The sequence below is a fragment of the Aristolochia californica genome, unplaced genomic scaffold (assembly GCF_029961685.1).
Source record: "Aristolochia californica isolate CCGP_79_NKW_82.1479 unplaced genomic scaffold, dmAriCali1.0.hap1 SCAF_2, whole genome shotgun sequence".
Classification (NCBI taxonomy): domain Eukaryota; kingdom Viridiplantae; phylum Streptophyta; class Magnoliopsida; order Piperales; family Aristolochiaceae; genus Aristolochia; species Aristolochia californica.
The window spans coordinates 33,200,949-33,223,780 of record NW_027181881.1 but is presented as its reverse complement, the minus strand read 5'-3'; the positions used below and the strand labels follow the sequence as shown (position 1 = coordinate 33,223,780).

The window sequence follows — 22,832 nt, the reverse complement described above, 5'->3', positions numbered from 1 at the left end:
TCACGAGTACTTTCGGAGGGAACTTTTTCGTCTCAGTGGCACTAAATTGAAATTTTCCTCCGCATATCATCCTTAGACAGATGGCCAAACCGAGGTAGTTAATTGGACCATCGAAATGTATCTCAGGTGCTTTATTGGAGATCGACCGAAACAATGGGTTCAGTGGCTACCATGGGCAGAATACTGTTATAACACTTCATTCCACTCAGCCTTGCAGACCTCTCCTTTCAGGGTTCTTTATGGGAGGGATCCCCCACGACTTCTCTCTTATACCAGAGGCTCCACCCGTGTGGACGCCATTGATGAGGCACTCATGGACCGAGATCAGGTGTTGAAGACCATTATAGATCGTCTCCAACGGGCTCAGGACCGGATGACGAGTGCATACAACAAGGGACACCGAGATGTCTCTTACGAAGTTGGGAACTATGTTTGGCTACGCCTCTGACAGTATCGGCAACAGTCCCTCACGGGGTCGTCGTGCCATAAGCTCTCGCTCAAGTTTTTTGGTCCTTTTGCCATTGTTCAACGTGTAGGGCAGGTGGCGTATCAACTGCAATTGGTAAACACGGTGAAGCGGCATGATGCGTTTCATGTCTCACTCCTGAAACCTCACAAGGGGCCGCCACCTACTTCCCCTCCATTCCTGCCTCCAGTGGACAACGACCTACGTGGTATTATGGGCACGTTTGATCGATGCTCAGTGGGGCATTCTCGTGCAGTGGACCGCTACAGAACTGGATGCAGCTACATGGGAGTAGTTAGAGACCTTCAAACAGGTCTATCCAGCTTACGAGCTTGAGGACAAACTCTTTATCCAAGGGGAGGCAGATGTTATGGACTCAATAGCACACCGAGTAACTCAGAGCAGAAGACAATGACTCACCGAGTCACCTACTTTTACTTTTATGATTTACATTGCTTTTAATTTCGAATTTCTTGATTATGTAATAAGACTTGGACGTAGGGGTATAGTTGGGATTTATAACCCTAAACTCTCATGACATGGAATACCCTATTTAAGGGGTAAGGAAAGGGAAATAAAGCAAGTTTGGATTTAGAGTAAATTAGGGTAATTAGGTTCTTGCTCGAGCTCCCTATTCTAGGGTTCTTGGGGTGAACTTGCACTGGTTGTTCGGTGAATGCATTGGGGTATCTAAGGTGATCATGAGAGAAGGAAGAAGAGGATTTATCCTTCTCTTCCGAGCTGCAGGAGAGTCCTATCTCTTTCATGGAAATTATAGAAAGGGAGAAGGGTTGGCAAGAGTCTAACCAGGAAGGAAGACGAATTCTGGTTGCTGGATTGGTGTACGTCAAGTGGTAATTCTTAATCTTGTTCCAAGTATTGAAGATTAGAATTCTGTTTCTTTTTATGTAAGGTACCAATATTGCATGGTAGAGGAAACCCTACCTTGACGTGAGTCATAAGAAAGGGGGTTCCACGCTGGGGCCTCAAGGAGCTCCATTGATTCTCTGGTTTCATTCATAATTAAGAAAAGGAAACTCCTTTCCAAGAGAAACGAATTCAGCAAAGAGAACAGGCTGTTCTTGGGTCATGACAGTGAGTCAAACCCTCTTAACATGCTGGATTCATCTATACCTCACCGAGTTACTAAATCCATGGCTAGGGACCATAACATATTCCTTGGTCAACATATTATTTGGTACAGATATTTTTCATTAGATTATTTCATGGGTCAATTTTACCAGGATTATTTTTGGTTGGTGTTATGGGCCAAAGTCCATTCCAGCTGCTGCTATTGTGTCTCTTTGGATGAGACATTATTATTGAAGAAGAGGTGGCCTCATACCATCATTTATTTGTCCCCATAAAAAATATCAAATGTCAATGGGTGGAATTCCATGATAGAAGAACTTAATACCCCCGTAAAAATATCAAATGCCAATGGTTGGGATTCCATGATGGAGGAACTTAATACCCCCGTAAAAAATATCAAATGTCAATGGTTGGGATTCCATGACGGAAGAACTTAATACCCCCATAAAAAATATCCAATGCCAATGGTTGGTATTCCATGACGGAGGAACTTAATACCCCCATAAAAAAATATCAAATGTCAATGGCTGGGATTCCATAATGGAGGAACTTAATACCTCGTCAAAAATATCATATGTCAAAAGTTGGGACACCATGATGGAGGAACTTATTATTACATGTATGTAACTTCCCCCCATTAATGTCATATATTATTCTACCACTTGAGAGTTGTTGTCCTATGGAGGGACACGGTGGTGGAGGTGGACACTTCAGAGCAATACCGATAACTACCTACAGAAGATAGAGTGTGCCCTACATCCAACATGAGTTAAGACGGCACGACGCACCATAGATTCTTTCAAGACCTGTTGTTTGGTGTCAAGGGCACGAGCCAGATTCATAGCATGTACTAAGTCTGGTGGGTCATATAATTCAACTTCCAACCGAAGGGCTTCCCCTAGTCCAGCGATAAATAAATTAACATACTAATCCGGACAAACATACCTGCTTGCTCGTACCAGGCATTCTTGAAATTGTTTGTGATAAGCTGTTATTGAACCAGTTTGTTTTAGGTTCACCAAATCACCCAAAGGGTTACTTCTGGCTAGGGACCCGAACCTTAGCATGCAATACTCCTTAAAAGTGTCCCAATCGTTGATGTGGTGTTCAGATTCAAACTGGTGGTACCATAGCTATGCTTCATCGAGCATGTGGAAGGCAGCTAAAGGGACTGAGTCATTCGCTAGTGTTCGTTGATTCCAAAAAAAAAAATTCACAGCGATGTAACCATATTAAAGGGTCGGAGGACCCATCATAAGTGGGGAAATCGAGCTTTGTGTACCTAGGAATAGTGGTGTGGTTTGTGCCATGGACACCCGCTATTGTTTGATAAGCTGGATGCATAGGAGGTTGAGGAGGTGGTGGATGAAGGGGCTGCTGGTCGAATGGCCGGTTGGAACTACCCGGAAGAGTAGGATCCCTAGCTAGCCAATCTCCAATTCGAAGATTGAGTTGAAGAATGGTATCCCAGAGCTCCAGAAGATCAGTTCGGAGGGCTGCAGTCTCTGCCTGCAGTGCTGTTGTTTGGGTTTGTCCTTCAATATGAACTTCTTCAACAACATTTCGTAAATCAATGGGAGAAGAAGAATCGCCGACGGTGGTCCTATCCAATACCACGTTGTTAAGATCCCTTGCCGTGGATCGAGTCACCCGACAATCTCTTCTTGGTTCCATATTGGAATTCATCCTTGAGAGAGTCTTGGGATTTTTAGAATGCCCTATGGTCGAGAAGAATCAAGCTTTCGAAAGGAGGTTGCACCTTGGACCTCCTTGGAAGAGAGAGTATCTGATCTCTGAATTAAGACTAATGATCAAGCTTAATTCCATTGAAGCATACGTCCCCCTTATAAGAGAGGACTAGCGTTCGAGTACAAGGCAAAGGTCCATGAAAAGAAAGAAAATTACATGATTTACCCACGACGTCTATTAATCACTCGACCTGCTATGGAGTCCATAACGCCAGTTTGCTACTGTCCCGCTCTGTTCGGAAGCAGGGAAGAAGATGATTGTTGCCCAAATAAAAGTTAACTATGTTAGGAAACTTCAATTAATGAGTGTCGGCCAAGACTCAAACTGGAACTCGCCTAATTCAACCCAGCGAGCCGAGCTGCACCAGTCTGCTGAGTTAACTTGGGCCAACTTAGTCCGGGTCAACTCAGCGAGTTAATACGGACCGAGTCAACCCGGTCAGGGTCAACTCGGTCCAGTCAACCTGACTTGGACCACTTGTTTTTTTTTTTTTTTTTTTTTTTGCCTCGGTTATATGTATCTGGGTCTCGAGTTCTATACTTATTTCTTTCATGACTCTACTATATTGGTCAAATATCTGACTCAACTCAAATTGGTCCCTTTTTCTCTAGCAGGATTAATATTTTGATGTATTGGCAGCTTATTCTTTGATCAGCATATTATTTTGTGCAAAGAATGGCACCATATTATTTTATGGGTCTTTTTTTAAGACTTTTCATTATTTGGTCAGTGTTAATGGGCCCAGGCCATTTCAGTTACTACTATTGTGTCTCTCTGGGTGAGACATTATTATTGAAGATGGACTTCTCAATTGCTGATTTTTGACTGCATTGGTTATTCTGATGGTGAAGATAGCACATGGTGGCCCCAAAATATTATCTTTTGGGTAATTACCCGTTACCTTCCTTAATTGGCATTTATTACTCCTACCATTTGAGAGTCGGTGTCCTGTGGAGGCACATGGTGATGGAGTTTTATTATATTTATGAGCACTGTGTATAGACCCACTATGTACAAAAGATAAGAATGTGCCCAACATCCAACATGAGTTATTTGATTGGAGTATGGAATGATATCTTACGACTAGGAGTGATTTTACTCTCACTTATAATATGCTAGTTGGGCCTCTTGGAAGAGACCACTAGATTGAAGGGAAGTGTTGGAAGATAAGGAGGACTATCATTTTATATGGGAAGATCCTATACACCATTTGCATCAAGCTGGGCATTCATGACATTCTCTCACCCCCATCTTGAGGGGCAGTGTTGGAAGATGGGCCCAAACTCACATGACCAAGGAAGGCCCACACATTCAAGTGTGTTAGAAGATGGGCTCAAGGTCCAAATATCAAGGAGAAGGCCCACAAGCCCATACAGTGATCATAGAATGGTAAATAAAGATCCATCTCATAGAGATGGCATTGTTGTAATTAGGTTAAGTTCCATGGGTATAATTGTAATATTTTAGTTTCATTAATCTATAAATTGAGCTTCAAGGGAAGGGTTGGGACATAAGTCCATAACCTCTTCTTCCTCCTATTTTCTCCCAATCAATCCCTCTCTCTTTTTCTCCATGATCTAAAACCACGGAGTCCTAAAAATCAACAATGTTTAAGCACTAAGAAAAGCAATCGATTAATAAGGAAGTAAGCAATAAGAATGGTGTAAGGCCAGTAAAAGTAGGGCACATTCATGGAATAGAGCATGTCATAGGCTACCTCTAGGAGATGTCTATTTTCCTTTCAACTACACCATTTTTTTGAGAAGTGTAGGCACATAATGTTTGGTGGACAATGCCTTGATCCTAATGAAAGCAATGAAATTCACTAGAGATGTACTCTTTGGCTTTTTTAGAACAAAAAACTTGTATGTTTTTACCAAACTGATTTTTTCCCAAGGCATGAAAGGACTTAAAGATGGAGAAAATTTTAGGCCTTCTTTAAATAAAAATAGCCATGTGAATGTGACAAAATACTTAACTTGTGAAATATTTGAGACACTTAATGGTCCCCATACATCAAAGTGAATTAATTAAAAGGGAGCAACAACACCTTTAATTTCAGATCGATAACAATAGGTTGTCCTCTCGTGTTTTCTCAACTGAAATACTTCAAATTTTAAACCATACAATGTTTTTTAAAAAAGAAACAAATTTTGAAGCGATGCATCTGACAGATGTCTGAACCAGTTGTGCCATAATCTTCCTTTTACTGAGAAGTGGAAACTATACTTACTAGAGACAAATCCAAGTAATTAATCCCCCCCACCCCCCACCCCCCCCTGTTCATGGCCTCCACCAGTCACTTTCTTATGGACCCTATTCCTGGCCGAGTCATTCGGAGGTGTTGTGGCTGAGTCAATTACATAGTCATTAAGTTAATTTACTTTTTAAGTTAAGTGCCATGGAGGGTCATATCTATAATTTTGTGCTCTTGAACCTTGTTAGCGTGAACACTACTTAAGGGTGATAAGAATGAGAAAAAAGGAAGTTCTGATTTTAGGTTAAACAAGAGATTTGGAATTCTCCACAACAAGCTTTAGGGTGTGCATTCTCCTCAATGCACCTAGGGTTTCAAGTTCCCCTTCGAGCTTGGTTTTCTCCTCCTCCTCCTCCTTCCATGTGAATTGTTGTGTGAGATCGAGGACCATAACAACTTGGTATCAGAGCATGAACACAATGAGCGATTCTTCAATCATAGATGAAATACGTGCCATAATCCAGGATCATTTTGCAGCAATGTGAAAAGCAATACATGATGAGATACGCCAGGCTTCCATTGGAAGGTCTGCAAGATGGGCCAAAATCAAGACTCGTCTAGATAGGGATTCAAAGGGTAAGGTCACCATTTCAGAAGAAGACGGTGCACCCTCTGTCTCTACGAATAATTTTGCTCATTCCAAAGTAGCTTGACCTCAAATCTCTTTGGTATAGCCCGATTTGGGTTTGCAAGTTGTTGATGAGTGTTGGGTAGTCACTATGCACATCCATGATAAATTTTCGCCAAAGGCCTCCGTTGTCAACACAGGTGTTGTTGTTTGCCGTCGGGAAATGTTTCCTAAGGTCATTATTCATGGCGACAACAGTGCTGGGAAGATCTTTTTGGTAAATCGAAGGGGAGTGTACACATATGTTAATTATAAAGAAAAAAAAATCCAAAGACTTTGATTTTGAAGTGGAAATTGTTGCCTTGGTGAAAGATGTGAATTCAGGAACAGTGAGGGTCGATATGAAATTGGGACCATCGTGCTGCAGCCTCTCACTCTCGCTCTCAGCCTTCGAGCTGGAAATCGACTTGAACGAATTTTGTTGCAAGTTTCTTAGCCAACTTTCTCTGAATTTTGTCTTGTCCATTCTCAAGTCCCTTGATTTTTTTAAGAAAAAACTCTACAATTGCATTGAGGGTGTTCAATTGGGCTGAGAAACAGAAAAGTTGCTCGCATAAGTTGGAATGTTATGTGTTTCTTGTTGATATATTGGCTTCCGCCGGTGATTTGGAAGGGGTTCAGGATTTAGTGTCATAAATTCAAGATGGGGATTTTGTTATGATTGTTCTTGTTTGTAAATCTATGATTAGGAGCTTGGGGATTCTGGGGTTGGTAGAGAAATTGCTCAAGGTATGGCGTCGAATGAAGAGAGTGGGATTGAGCCAATTTTGTTTACTTACAATTACTTACTTGATGGGCCGGTGAATTCTATGTTCATAAGATCTGTAGTGAAGGTGTTTGAGACAATGAATACCAAATTATCTGTTGTTGATACAACATTTCGCCAAAGAGCAATAGTTGCTCTTTGTGAGTCATCTAATAAGAACTATAGAGACATTGCAAATGCCAAATCAGACCTAAACTATATTGGTCTGCGGATGGAGAATATAATTCAATAGATGAATTATATTTCTGTTGACGAGAACATTATCCGTGCGTTCATTCATTGTCATATATCAAGGAGTGGCATTCAATCTGATAAGTTTGTTCAGAATTTTTTGGTTCACATGTATTCAGCCTGCGGAGATGTAGTGTCCGCTCGGACACTGTTCGATGAAATTCTTTGACTAGGTGTGGGTTCTTTGAATTCTATTGTGGACAGTTATGTCAAGGATGGCAACTACAGGGAAGCCCTGGCTATATTTTAAAGGATACAAATTGAAGGTCCCAAAGCAAATGATGTGACAATGGTGAGTGTTGTGTGTGCTTGTGCTTACCTTGGTGCTCTAGAGCAAGGGAAGAAGAAGCAATGGTATGTTGTCCACAATGACTTGCAGTAGCGTCTGGCCTGAAGAACCTCCTTGATTGACATGTATTCTAAGTGTGGATCCATATATGAAGCTGCCAGAGTGTTTCTTGGTGCCTCACTTGATCACACCGACGTATTGACATGGTATGCGATGATTACTGGGTTATGCAGTGATTCACTTGATTTGTTTGATGAATTGTAACCTCATGGCATTGTACTAGATGAGATAACTTACGTGGGTCTGTTAAGTGCATGCATTCATGGTGGTTTAGTACAGAATGCTGGGCACTTCTTCAAGTCCCTTGTGAACATGGACTAGCTCCCAAGGACCGAACACTATGCTTGCATGGTTGATGTTCTCAGTCGAGCAGATCAGATACATGAGGCATTTGAGTTTATTGAGACAATGCCAGTAGAGACAACTACCTCCATGTAAGGAGATATACATACTGGACGCAATAACCGTGGAACAGTGGGGCTTGGTGCACGTATCAGTGAGTTCCTGTTTTGTGTTATTCATAAGTAGATAAATGCCATTTTTGAGTTGGATGTGCAATTGCAGATTTTCAAGTTGCTTTATCATGCCATCTTATCTAACTTGTATGCATCAAGGAATTCGTGGGATGATAGCTCACTGCTCAGAAAATTCCTGAGAGAATATGGGTTTGAGAAGCAACCAGGTTATATGATAGGAATCATGAAAATTGAGATGGGTGATGGAGCTGTAATTTGGAGAGTTACTAGTAGCATTAATTCTGCATATGCATATGACAAATTGGTAGACTGGATTACACAAATTTCTTATGGTGATGCTACCATAGAGAGAGTGGTTGGGTTGAGTGCTAGATTTAGTTCTATTTTTCGTAGTGATGGACTTTCTGGGTTTGAATGAGCACTTGCAAATTTTAGAGTTGTTTGATCTTGTCATTTTGACTGCTGCCTACAAACCAGCGTTGAACATACAATCAATTCTAGAAGAGTGTGAAATTGTGATGGTGCACATATTTATCTGAGTACCTTGACAGCACAGGGGCGCAGCAACCAACACAGTTTTCACACCCTAAAATTTACTGTGACAAGTTCACTCCAAACTCTGCCAACATACCAAAGATGTGGACTAGTATGATTGCAGGGTATGCTCAGAATTGGCAACTTGAAGAGGCTATTGGGTTCTTCAAGAAAATGGTGTCTGCCGATGTTAAGCTAGATGGTGTTGCTGTTGTTTCAGTCCTCTCAGCTTGTGGCTAGTTGAAGGTGTTAGATATTGGTCTGTGGATTCATGATTTCGTTAATAGATACAATATTCCTATGAGTAACAAGTTGGTAGTGGCCTTAGTTGACATGTATGCAAAATGTGGAGAAATCGAGGCTGTTCATTCTGTATTTGATAGCATGGACCAGTAAGTTCTACCAGCATGGAATGCTATCATTGATGGTTACTGCAAATTGGGTGATCTTACCAATGCTCACTCACTCTTTGATCAATTGGACAACCAGAACATGATCACATTCAATTCAATGATCATCGGGTACATACAAGTTAAGGGTTTCATAGAGGCTTTATTACTGTTTCCAAAACTATAAGCCCTGGGTTTAAAGCCTGATTCATTTACTGTAGTGGGTTTACTCACAACTTCCTCCAATTTTGGTGCATTAGATCAAGGGCAACTATTGCATGTTTACATCGAGGAAAGTTTCATTCATCGGGATGTCATTCTAGGAACAACACTTACCGACAAGTATTCTAAGTGTGAGAGGATAGACCAATCCCACCTACTTTTCAACCACATGCCGCAGAATGATGTTTTATCTTGGATGGCTATAATTTCAGGCCTTGCTATTCATGGGCAGGGAAATTTGGTTCTTGCATTTTTTCAACTATGCAAAAACAAGGCCTTAGGCCTAATAAGGTAACATACATTGGTGTTTTGTGTGCATGTAGCCATTCTGATCTTGTTGCAGAGGGCCTTGTCCATTTCAGGGAGATGTTATCAGTGTACACTATACAACCAGAGATTGAGCACTATGGGTGCATGGTGGATCATCTAGGCCGTTCGGGTCTCCTACAAGACTACAAGACGCAGGACACTTAGTTCAATAGAGGCAAATGGAACCAAATGCTATCATTTGGGCATCCTTATTGGGGGCATCCAAAGTTCATAATGATGTTGCTTTGGCTGGAAAGGCAGCTAAACATATTCATGTTCTTGAGCCACTAAAGGATGTAGCTTATGTACTCTTATTCAATGTTTATGCTGGTTTAGGAAGGTGGGCTGATGCAGTTCATATCAGGAGCATGATAGAAGGCCGAGGCATTAGAAATACAGCCAGGTGCAGCTCGATTGTGGTGGGCAGTCATGTTTGAAGATATCCAATGGAGGATCAATGAGATTAGCAAGAAACTGAAGCTGGCAGACTATGTGCCAGGCACATGAGAGGCGCCGTTCCGTCAACCTGCCCCTGCCTTCGAGCTTGAGGACAAACTCTTTCTCCGGGGAGGGGGGTGATGTTATAGAACCTATTGCCGGCCGAGTCATTCAGAAGCGTCGCGGCTGAGTCAATTACTTAGTCATTAAGTTAATTTACTTTTTAAGTTAAATGCCATGGAGGAGCATATGTATAATTTCATGCTCTTGAACCATGTTAGCATGAACCCTAATTAAGGGTGAAAGGAATGAGAAAAAGGAAGTCTTGATTTTTGGTTAAACAAGGGATTTGGAGTTCTCCACAACGAGCTCTAAGGTGTGGTTCTCCTCAACGGACCTAAGTATGTGTGTTCTCCTCAATTAACCTAGGGTTTCAAGTTCCCCTTCGAGCTTGGTTTTCTCCTCCTCCTCCTTCCCCATGAATCGCTGTGTGAGATCCAGGACTGTAGCACACTTGCTTTGTTGTTAGATCATGAGAAACACAAGAGGAAGATGAAAAGGTGATCGAGCAATTGAAACATTTGGTAAACAAGGAGACATGGAATGTAATAGATTTTGATTACCTATCAGATGCTTGGAGGCTCTTGAGTCAATGATCCAAGATGAAGAGGAGGAAGTGGCAGAGAGCATACCTAAAGATGTAGTGGCGTCAACAATGGAAGAAGATGCAGGGAGAAGATACCATCATAGTATTCAGTCTTTGCAAGAATTCATAATCTTCATCGATTATAGTTGTCTTACCTTTGTGTGACTCAGGTTTGTCTTCATTTTTATCAGTAAGAACCAATGCTTGGTTAGTAGTGTCCCAGTTTGGTTTTCAATGTAGCTACCAATAGGTTTCTACTAAATGATTTTGTCTTGAGTCCAAATCCGATTATCAATTCTCAAGGGACTAGAGCTAGTCCTACCATCTCTTGCACTGCCTCATCTGTGATTTATAGAGCACACTCTTGTGATAGAAGGTGTACCCCTATTACTAGAGTACATGGTAGATGATACCCAAGTGTGAGAGGTGCTCTGGTATCTGATGTAAGGTGGCATTGATGTCAACAAATGATGGAAGTGCCAAGGAGCTAAGTAGTTGAGTCTTCGCCGCCTCAAAGTATGGTTTGATATTCACTAAGTACATAGCACTTGCTAAGGCTTCCCACTGCTTATCTTGAACCGATATATCAGTGGAGTAGGGATGAGCAATTTTCCACTCCTGAATCAGCCCCCGAAACTATTCCAAGAACTCATGTAGGTTGCCCCCTTGTTTGGTATTGAACATGTTCTGAATAACATCATATAGTTTATGGAGGTTCTCTGTGCTGGAGTACAACTTCACACAAGTGTCCCATATCTGTTTGGTTGTCTCAAGGTGGACCACATTATTAGCCACAAGGTCCTCCATGCTATTTATTAACCTTCCAATTTACCAATGTATCATTCTTTAACCACTTAATACAGGAGTTGTCCTTCTCATCAATAGGTGGAGCTGGTTTCTTGAGATGTCCTAAGAGGTTATATGTAATGAGAAACATTTTAACCGACTATGACTAGCTCAAGTAATTAGATAACCACTTCAAAGGTAAGGTGGTAATCTTAAGAAGGTCACTCTTACTCCCCATGTGATCTTCAGCCATTAGAGATGACCAATAATACTTTACTGATAGAAAAGTTGTAACCTGAGAGGGAACCACCAAAGAAGACTTGTAAAAAGAACTTATAAGTCATATATGAGTAATCCAAGCACCTTGAATCAAGCCAATAAGGCAACCAAAAATAATGAATCAGCCCAAGAAGAGGGAGACCAAGACCAACTAGGGTTGGAACCAACTTGGAAAGAAAGAGCCAACCAGCTCGAGTTGGAACCAATTTTGGGAAAGGAGGAATATCTATCCCAAAAAAACAAGGAAATCTTTGAAACAACTAATCATGCACTAAATAAAGAAAGTGCATGCTGGCCAATATAAAAAAAATAGATAGGGCATGTGATTCTTTTTCACTTAGGAAAGAATATTTAACAAGAAATTAAATCAAGGAAGATCTTCCTTTAATAAACCACTTTTCAAAAATAAAATAGGAAACCTTCCTTTAATGTCTTAGGTGCCACTTCAAAAAATCAATCTCAAACTTTGATTTGCCTTAAATATTTTAGACAAGGGGAAATTAAAGGAGGTAATCAATAATCATACCAAGAAGATCTTGGATATCTTGGAGATACTTTAAAGAAGGAACTTTTTCATCAAGTTGTTTGGCACCGACCACTAATTAAAAGAACTAATGTTGCATTTTTCCTTAAATTTTTTTTGGTAAGGCGTTCTTTTCTTGTATTACGTGGAATATACTCCAATGAGAAGATCAAGGTATGTAAAATTATACAAAAACACAAGAGATCTCAATCAATTTTGTGGATCTCCTAAAGAAGGACCTTTTCGTCTATAAGGCATGTGCCAACTAATCATGTAATTTCAGCCTTTTCTTTCCCTTTTCTCCTTTTAAAATTTTAGGAAAGAGGAGAAAGAGAAAATCTTAATGATAGAATCCCTTCCAATGCGAGAGAACAACATGTATTTTTTTAAAACAATCCTTCCACCAATGCAAGCATCTTCACGAGTTAAAAAAAAAAATTGAACTATGATATCAACCTTCAACCTCAACATATGTAAATATAGTCTTTCAATCATGAAACACCATGGAACCATCAATGGAATAGCAATAATTTATTCAAAAAATAAAGAACCAAAAATCCACAAGATGCATCAGTCTAAAAAACTGATCTCTTTAGCCAAAGATAAAATGGATTAAACACAACAGATATTAACCAAGCTGAGGCTAATATATAAGATGTAGTAACTCAATATTTTCTGATCAAAGCATGCTTAATAAAACTTCATCTTTTCAAGACATACAAAAGCATTCATCTCAAGGAAAATAAGAGAAGAAAAAACTTATCTTTGTGAGCCAGAAGAGCTTCATAATCGAACATTGATCAATACCTCAACTTCCACCGAGAAAGTTAATAAATATTTGATTAACCAGCATCATAATTTTGAGGTCCCAAACCAAATGCTTTTTTACCATTTTAGATATATGATCCCATGATCAGGTACTCGGCCAAGAGGGTGAGAGAGGAGAGAAAGAAGAAGAAGAGAAGAAGAAAAGTAGAGGAAGAAGGAAGAGAAGAGAAAGGTGAGAGAGGGATGGCTATGGAGATGAAGAGAAAGAGAAAGATGGTTTTAGAGAAAAGTGCAAGGACGAATTTGAGAGAGAAGAGGGGAGACTTAATGATCTACACCTTGCCTTGAGTCTTGATTTATAGTTTGTTGATAATCAGGACACCATGATTTAGGTCATGGAGAAAAATGAGAGAGACACCATTGGGAGAAAACAAGAGGTTATGGACTTGTTCCAAACCCTCCCCCTTAAGGTATATTTGTAGATATCAAAACTACCAATATTACAAGAATACCCTTCACCCTAATAAGAGTGAAGAAGAGACAAAAAACGTAAACTAATTACATCAGTGCCACCCTAATTACATCATATATTCCAACACCTCCCCTCAAGCTGGGAGGTAATAGCAATGATCCCAGCTTGAACCAAATAATATAAATGTAATAATAATCTCCTCCATCATGGTGTCCCAAGGATAAGTATGAAACTGGACACAAACTTTGAAAAGGTCAAAACCAAATTCGAAGGATTTCGAACAAATATAGTGACAATAATCATTAAAATGGTTAATGTTTGTCATTCACATGACGATGATAAAAGACCCACTTGTACCAATTAAAAGTCTCAATGGACTTAAACCACCCATACGAATAAAAGGGACAGCCAAAGCAATGCTTTTAAAAAGGGTTGGCCAATAAGGGTAAGTGAGAGTCAAATAAAGGATGGTAGGAAAAAGACTGCCAAAGGGTAATGGGTAATGGGTAAAGAGAAAATACGATGCTAAGGCCACCATGTGCTTTACTTTTCTTAGAAATTCAAAATTTGCATCAAAAGAACCAATGCCAACAACAGTCAGCAACTAATGAACCCCGATGAGTTAACCCAGAGAAATCTGGTGTGGCTCAGTAAACTGGTGTTGCTCGACAACATCTAGATGGACATCTCGGTTCGCTGGGTTCTAGACTCCGCAGCGGACTAAACCGTCAATTTAAATCAGGTTTCCTAACTTAGAAATATTTTTTTTCATGGTCTTCCTTCGGTAGAGTGGAATGACAACTAACTAGAGGGAAATATTTCCGGAAACGAAAATCAATAGTGCCTGAAATAAATCATTGACAGATAGATGTCTTCGTCTTCGTCTTCCTCCCCACGGTGCCGGTGATTGCAGAGAGTCAGCGGCGAGGCAAGATGACTCGGCAGAGTCTGGGGTCGTCTTCTCTAACAATGGCAATGGGACTAAGATTCTTGCAAATCCGCGAGATTATTTTGCGCAAATGGAAAAAGAGCCCCTGCTCAACCTCCTGGCCGAACTAGGAAGCAAAATCGGTAGAGGCAGAGCCCCTGCTATGATAAGAGGGTTATGTGTTGCGGCGCCGGCTGGCTTGGGATGGTCAGCGTTGTGGTCGTCCAAGCGAACAGCAGTGATGGGAAAGAGAGCGTTGACTGTGGCTGTGGTTTTTTATGGCGACGGGCGGCAGCATCGAGAGAGACGATGATACGGTCTGGGTTGACTTGGATTAACTCGACAGAATAATCTGTTTCGAGACTTGGTAGACCCAGTGAGCCGATGAAATGTTTCCCAACTTAGGGAAACCTTTAATTTTGCTACAGTTCTTTTTCTTCCCTGCAACACCGAACAAAGCGGTGATGAAACACAGAAGTGAGATAAGCCGAGAAATCAGCAGTTTGAGATTATCTCCTCGTGATAATAGATGATCAGATTTCTGGATAAGAGAAGACGTGCCAGAGAGATAATCTTCTAGATAGCCGAAAATCCCGTTAATTCAGCGGGTCTTTGTATTCTGAAGTGGTGTGCTTGCTGGTTTATCGCCAATTCTCCCAGGATGGAAACAACGATGAACCAGCAACTCAGAAATAAAATAGCCAAAATATTGATTCTGCTATGACAAGTCAATATCGGCAAGATCCCATAACAGTTTTAGCAGGTATGGTTGATTGTAAGTGAAACATCAGCTGTCTTGGGTAGCAGGTTGGATCAACAATGTTATGGGTAGCAGGCTGGATCAACAACGATAGATATACCATGAGTAGCAATAGAAGCAATGTATTGAAGCCTGAATTACAAGAATTAATTAAGCTACATGATACTCATAATCAGCAGCAGAATCACCGGACTAGTTTTCGAAAGAAGATGCCAACAAGCAAGATACAACGGTAACCGAAAATAATAATGATGACAACAATGGTCCAGCAATAACCGATCATAATAGTAGAGATCCGATGAACCAGGGATCACGAACCAGAATTTTGTTTGGATGCTAGTTTCTGAACATATAGAATCCTATCCAATGCCAGAGAAGAGACGAACATGAAAAGATAATAAGCAACAGAAAATTCCCATCTCTTCAATGCAAATCTTACCTCAAATAACATCCGAAATTAATAGGAACCAAAACAAGAGAAGCATCCAAAATAAACAGGAGAAGAAACAAAGATGAAAGTGTAAATCAGAAAGTAAAAGAAGACAACACTGAAAATAAACCACGAGCAACAAAATAAAAAAAAAAAACTAATATCCAACAACTAACAAAAAAGAAGGGGATGAAACCTAAAACACCATAGTCGGAATCCTGAAAATCAAAGCTCGATACCATGTTGATATTCAGGACTCCATGATTTAGGTCATGGAGAAAAATGAGAGAGACACCATTGGGAGAAAACAGGAGGTTATGGACTTGTTCCAAACCCTCCCCCTTAAGGTATATTTATAGATATCAAAACTACCAATAGTATAAGAATACTCTTCACCCTAATAAGAATAAAGAAGAGACAAAAAACGTAAACTAATTATATCAGTGCCATCCTAATTACATCATATATTCCAACATATTTGATGAAGGAAGGTTACAATGACTACATTGTCCTTAGGGCTACAAGCTCTCAAAAGGAAAAGACATGTGTAAACATACATCATCTTCTCTAATTACACTCGTGTGCCATCCTTATGAGAAGGACACTAATTTGCACCCTTTGCCATCTCTTTGACATGGAGAAGGTATTTTATCTTAATGTCCCTTTGAGATGTCTTCCAACAAAGGTAAAGTGGAGATCCTATCATGCTTCTATACAACTTTTGATCTATGGCCCTACTCTTCCAACCCCCACGATGACTTTACAACGAAGGTCGATCCACGTACCGACTCAGTGTAAGGCGTTGATAAGGCTCCACAACTTAAGAAATCACACACTTGGAGACTAATCCATCATCAATATCTTCTCCATAGTGACAACAACTTCTCAATCCTTAGAGAGAAGTTCAACTGAAGATTCACACAACTTCAGTTTCTCAATCCTAACATTCTTTGTCAACATATCAGTTGGATTCTGACTCCCTTGAATCTTCCCAAGTGCTAAGACTCCATCCTCCAGAGCCGATTTGATGAAGTGATAACTCACCTGTATTTGCTTTGTTCTGGCATGATAAACATGTTTCTTTGCTAAATGAATAGCACTTTGACTTTCACAATTCTTCCCATGCTTTAGACCTAATTCTTCCTAGAAAGATTGCAGCCATACCATCTCTTTGCTGGCTTCGGTCACGGCGACGTATTCTGCCTCAATGTTGGAAAGAGCAACTATCATTTGCAACTTAGAGATCTAGTTACCTGCTGTACCACCCAATGTGTATAGATATCCAGTGGTACTCTTTCTGTCATCAATGTCTCCAGCCATGTCAGCATCTACATAACCTGAAATCCCAAGTCTGACTTTTTGAAACATAAGGTTGAGACTGTAGTGCCTCACAAATATCTGAGAATGCACTTCACTGCTTCCCAATGTTGTGGAGCCAAATAAAATACCCTACACTGAGTCGGTACGCAGATCCACGATATATTGACTCTTGTTTCATTAAGGATAGTTTGGGGATTTCACTCTTGTATCGTGGTTGCCCTAATTTTCTCTTTATATTTCTAGGTGACACTATTAGGGTTTTATCATTCATCCGAGGAGCATCTTGAGTTACAGCCTGAGAGAGAGGTTAGAGAAAACACTTGTAAGTGTGTGTGCTTCTCTTGTAAACTCTTTCGTCTTCATAGTGGATTACTGCAGTGGCGAAATATTGGACGTTGTCTCACCTTGACGTGAACATGTATAAATCTTGTAATTTTTTTTTCTCATGCTTACTTTTTTTTCCTTCTTCCGTGATTATTATCATTTCTCTTGTAATTTTGGAATTAGGGGGTACAAGAGGTACATGATGTTTTACTCTTGTTGGTTAATAGCTCTATTAACTCTTGGGTGTTAGATTCAGGAGCTTCTTTTCACACCACTGTACATCGTAAGATCATGGAGAATTATGTTGTTGGAGATCACGGGAAGGTGTATCATGCTGATGGAGAACCTTTGGATATTGTCAGTATTGGTAATGTCAGTTTGAGGATGTAAAATGGGTTAGTGTGAAAAATTCACAAGGTGAGACATGTACCAAAAACTGATGCATAATCTGATCTCAGTATGGCAGCTTGATGATGAAGGTCATAATGTGACTTTAAATGGTACTACCTGGAAAGTCACTACGGGAGCCATGGTTGATGCACAAAGAGTTAAAATTGGAACTCTTTACATCACTTCCAATTGTAGAGACACAATTGCAGTTGTTAATGCTGTTACTGATTCTGATTTATAGAATTATAGGCTCAGTCACACGAGTGACAAGGGAATGAAAGTGCTTAAGTCCAAAGGGAAACTACCAAGGTTGAAAACTATAAATAACAATTTGTGAGAAGGCTATGTTTTTGGTAAACAGAAAAGGGTTAGCTATTCTAAGGCAGGAAAGGAGAAAAAGATGGTTAAATTGGAGTTGGTTCACACTAATGTGTGGGGGGACCTTCAACTGTTACTTCTCTTGGTGGTTCTAATTATTATGTGACATTGTTGTGGTCTCTGACCATGGACCAAGTAATGCGACGGTGGGAGAGGTTTTCTGGAATTCCCGAGCCTGAATTTGGTTTCCGACTTCTCTCTGGACGACCTATGTTGACGGGTTAGGGTGAATCGGCGAAATAGAAGGTGGGAAAGGGGAAAACAATGGAGGAGAAGGGAGATTAAGACTCGTCGAAGGGAGTCTTCACCTTGGGTTCCAGGGGAACGCCGACCCTAGTTACTTTGGGAGAACGCAGATCCCGTGAATATTTCTTCTTTTCTTCCCATTCCTTCTCGATGGCCTAATAAGCAAGGCTCAAGCATAGAGTTTTGAAATATTACAAATCCTGCCCACGTGGGCTACCTACTTTAAAATAATTAATTTAAATGACATAACTAGCTAAGTTACTGAACTACTCCACTTAGTCATTGACTCATCCGCATCGCCTCTGGACTACTTGTTGTGCTATGGAGTCCACAACATCACTCCCCTCCTGGAGAACGAGCTTGTCCACGTGCTCGAAGGTAGGGAAGGTGTGCTGAAATGGATCTATGGTATCCCACGTAGCCGGTTCTCCCCGCAAGCCGTAGGTTCCACCTACAAGGAGGAAACAATTTTTTTTTTTTGACGGAAATCTCTTTTACCCGGGTGCTCTTTTTGTAGTGTTTATCCCATCCAATAGACCAGCCACAATGGCCTCATAGCCTCTGCATGCAAGGAAGCCACCAACCGCCATGCCAAAAGTTCAGTGAGATCCTCTATTATAGGGACTCCAACCAGTAGCCCCTGTATTGGTTTATGCCAAGGTCTAGCCATGGGTTCATGTTGCCATTGTAATGCAATACAGCTGCTTGCGTTATCAATTCTGTATCAACCCAATAGTTGTAGCCCAATCCTGACAATGCCCATGAATTGTCTAATGCAGAAATCCGATTCTGACATGCAAGCAAGTTCGCAGGCAAGGTTCCAGCACTCTTCAAATCCTTATCCTCGCCCTGTGGCTGTAGGTGCCTCGAGTAGGTTTCTGTGAGATTACTGTCTCTCCACCTTGCCAGATCGATCACATTTAGACCAGACATCCATGCACATGAGTTGCTGTCAAGAATATTCTGACCCAGAGAACTAAGCTGACCAAGCCTCACCCTGCAGTACTCTACTTCCCCCATTCACCTTTCCTTCCATATGAAGGCTCCACAAAGGTGACAAATCTCGTTTAAGAACAATATCATCACCCAAAAATACCACGCTTTGAAAATTGGAAATATTTCGGGAAGGAAAAAGTGTGTTGATCCAAATACAGATATATATTCCGTTCTCGTCTGGATGGCAGCCGGATTGCCGGCCCTCCGGATGGAAACACGGAACTCGTCATGTACCAATGGATGAGATACAGAACCTTCCATTTGTTTGAGGTTCAGGTCATCAATATTCAGGACATCAATGACCGCATGTTGGTATTTGTGTCTGAAAAACCGGAGCTTCATTGCAAAATAGTTCTGCCCATCAGTGACCACATGCAAAACCTTGTTTTCAGTCTCCTCTGCTGAGTGAGATCTGAAGTATTCTACTGTCAATCTCATTGACAAACAGTGGAGAGTCTTTGGCACAATATCAACACCAAGTTGGTATAAGAAAGCACTCTGTTTCATGTGAAAGTGAGCTTCATCCTCAGTTAGATCAAGTAACTGCCTAAATTTCTTATCCACATTACTGGTGCATGCAACATGTTCTTTCGCTTTGGAAATTACTGCATCCATCTTCTGCATCTTTTCTTCAACATGAAGTGGAAGATCAGAATTTGTTGTCGTTTCACTGAGCATGCGCTCATATTCTTGAATGTTCGTCTTCATTTCACGTGACAGCTTATCCTGTGTTGGAAGTTTAGCAACACTAGGATAATAAGCTCTGGCCACAAAAAGCTGATTCTTTAATTGCTTTACTTTAGAGTCCTGCATTCGTTCTGTATGCTCATCACGCCAAAGGCAGTAGCTACCAAATTCAAGTTGACATGAAGCTGCAGTTGCATCACTCTTGTCTTGGTCCAATTTGTCAAAAGGTGTATACCAGTAGTGTGCATTTGCCACTGTATTCAGAGGCATCAGTGCTAATATGAATGCAAGATAAGAAATATTTGGAAGCGTAACTTCAGATGCTGAACGGGCTGAGAGCCGTTCTAGCCCATTGTGGGGCATCACCGAGATGTTTCTGAAGCAACTCAATACCAACCGCACTCAGTCCAGTGGCAGATGTGGAATTAGCCAGTGCCTTTGGAAGTAAAGGTGGGCTAGTACCAGGCTGTCCATAGAGGAGCACGTTCTGTGGAGGAGTAATTTGAATAACTGCTGTTTGCTGCTCGACGGGAACCTGCTCAGTGGCAACAGTAGGCTCATGTTCCGCATTCAACCTTCTATGCAATTCAAGGTTAACTTCAGCCTTGCGCCCTTGAAACGTTACGTGGTGGCCGGTTAGCTCAAAACTCATGGTTAAAGTGGCGAAATCCCACGAATCGGTCCCAATGTGTGGAGCCATTTAATTCCGAGAACCATATCAAATTCTGCTAGAGAGGTAATAAGAAATTCGGCCTCGAACTGCTGACCTTCAATGGAAACATTTGATTCCATAACTTGGAAGTTTGTCTCCATTAGCCACTGACACTAAAGCGATTGGACGAGGCTGCACTGGAAGTTGTAACTGTTGGGCCGCCTTGAAGCTTATAAAATTATGGCTACTTCCTGAGTCAACCTGACTTAGGAGAGGTTGCTCATTGACGAGAGCACCAAGTTGCATGGTGTGGGTGGATTGGAGGCCATTAATGGCATGGAGAGAAATTTCAGGTTCTTTTTCTTCCTCTACCTGCTCTGTGTATGGGTTCGTCCTCCTCGTGATCTTCCAATTTCAAGTTGGTGGCCCCATAGTTCGCTTTATCGAGCATGAGGAAGGCGGCCAACCCTACTTTGTCATTTTCAGCTGTTCTTTGATGAGAAAAAAATTTCTCGCACCTATATAACCAAATTAAGGGGTCCTTAGATCCCTTAAACAGCGAAAAATCCAACTTTGTGTACCTCGGGCTGGTTCCACCACCAGAACCCAAGGTCATGCCATTTATGATCTGCTTTGTTCGACCCACAAAGTGGTCGCCCTGGATAGCCGCAAGGCTCCTCCTCCCTTCACGATGAGTGGGGACTCTTATCCCCCATCAATTCGTCAAGTTTAGCAGAATTTTTTTCGATTTGGACATTTTCCTGAGACGCTCTGCTTTCCATCAAAATCACCAGACGTCCCTTTGTATCTTCCTGCCCAGATTGTATAATTTCCCTGACGGTAGATCTCCAATCTTCATTGTTCGATGGCTCTCCCATTTTGGCCTGTTTTGATACCAAGATGTTGTGGTCTCTGACCATGGACCGAGTAATGCGACGGTGGGAGAGGTTTTCTGGAATTCCCGAGCCTGAATCTGGTTTCTGACTTCGCTCTGGATTACCTATCTTGACGGGTTAGGGTGAATCAGCGAAATAGAAGGTGGGAAAGGGGAAAATGATGGAGGAGAAGGGAGATTAAGACTCGTCGAAGGGAGTCTTCACCTTGGGTTCCAGGGGAACACCAACCCTGGTTCCTTAGGGAGAACACAGATCCCGTGAATATTTCTTCTTTTCTTCCCATTCCTTCTCGATGGCCTAATAAGCAAAGCTCGAGCATAGAGGTTCAAAATATTACAAATCCTGCCCTCGTGGGCTACCTACTTGAAAATAATCAATTTAAATTACATAACTAGCTAGGTTACTGAACTACTCCATTGAGTCACTGACTCATCCACATCGCCTCTGAACTACTCGTTGTGCTATGGAGTCCACAACAAACATTTATTGATGATGCAAGCAGAAAGGTATGGGTTTATTTCCTAAAAAAGAAATATGATGTCTTTGATACCTTCAAGAGATGGAGAACAATGGTTGAGAATGAGACTGATTTGAAGGTGAAGTGCCAGCAATCAGATAATGGAGGAGAATACATAGATAATGATTTCAAGCGGTATTGTGCTGATAAGGGAATCAAGATGCAGAAGACCATTCCTGAAAAACCTTAACAGAATGGTGTGACTAAGAAGATGAATAGAACTTTGAAGGAGCAAGCTAGGAGCATGAGATTATATGCAGGGTTGCCAAAGATGTTTTGGTCCAAGGCTATTAGCACCACTGCCTTTTTTTTATCAACAGAGGTCCCTCAACACCTGGGATTGCAAAATACTAGAGGAAGTTTGGAGCAGCAAAGAGTTAAACCTTTCTTTCTAGAAAGTTTTTTGTTGTATTTCTTATATTCATATTGATGCGTTTCTTATATTCATATTGACTTTTTTTGTTAGAAATAGACTTGATGTTAAATCTAAGATTAGTTTCTTTATTGGCTATGGTGGTACTGAGTTTGGTTATCGTTTTTGGGATGACCAAAGTCATAAGGTTATAAGGAGCAAGGACGTGATATTCAATGAAGGTGCCTTGTATAAAGACTGGTTGAGAACCGAGTCTGAGAGCACGAGTGATGAAGCCAAAAAGTCTTTAAGTGATTTAGTTGAGAGATCTTCTAGTTATTTAGATGGAGAATATTGCTCAGGAAGACCAGTAAAATATACCCCCAGAAGTACATCAAAACTTCTCTGTGATTGAACTCAGGAGATCTACCAGAACTAGCAGACCACCACAGAGATACTCCTCTGCGTTGAATTATATTTTGTTGACTGATAAAGGTGAATCAGAGAGTTATGAGGAAGTCATGCATATCGATGAATCAACCAAGTGGGAGTTGGCAATGTAGGATGAGATGGATT

General features: G+C 41.0%; 1 protein-coding gene and 1 pseudogene across 1 annotated transcript; one reads left to right on the top strand and one right to left on the bottom strand.

The window, feature by feature from the left end:
• The first annotated feature begins 8,650 nt into the window (after positions 1–8,650).
• LOC137954972 (putative pentatricopeptide repeat-containing protein At3g15930) lies at positions 8,651–9,975 on the top strand (annotated as a pseudogene).
• An 8,796-nt stretch (positions 9,976–18,771) lies between these two features.
• LOC137954971 (probable galacturonosyltransferase 7) lies at positions 18,772–20,109 on the bottom strand. Its single transcript, XM_068801868.1, is given in 3 exon segments — positions 18,772–19,167; positions 19,169–19,269; positions 19,272–20,109. Coding segments are annotated over 3 exon segments (1,335 nt in total).
• Between the last annotated feature and the right edge of the window lie 2,723 nt (positions 20,110–22,832).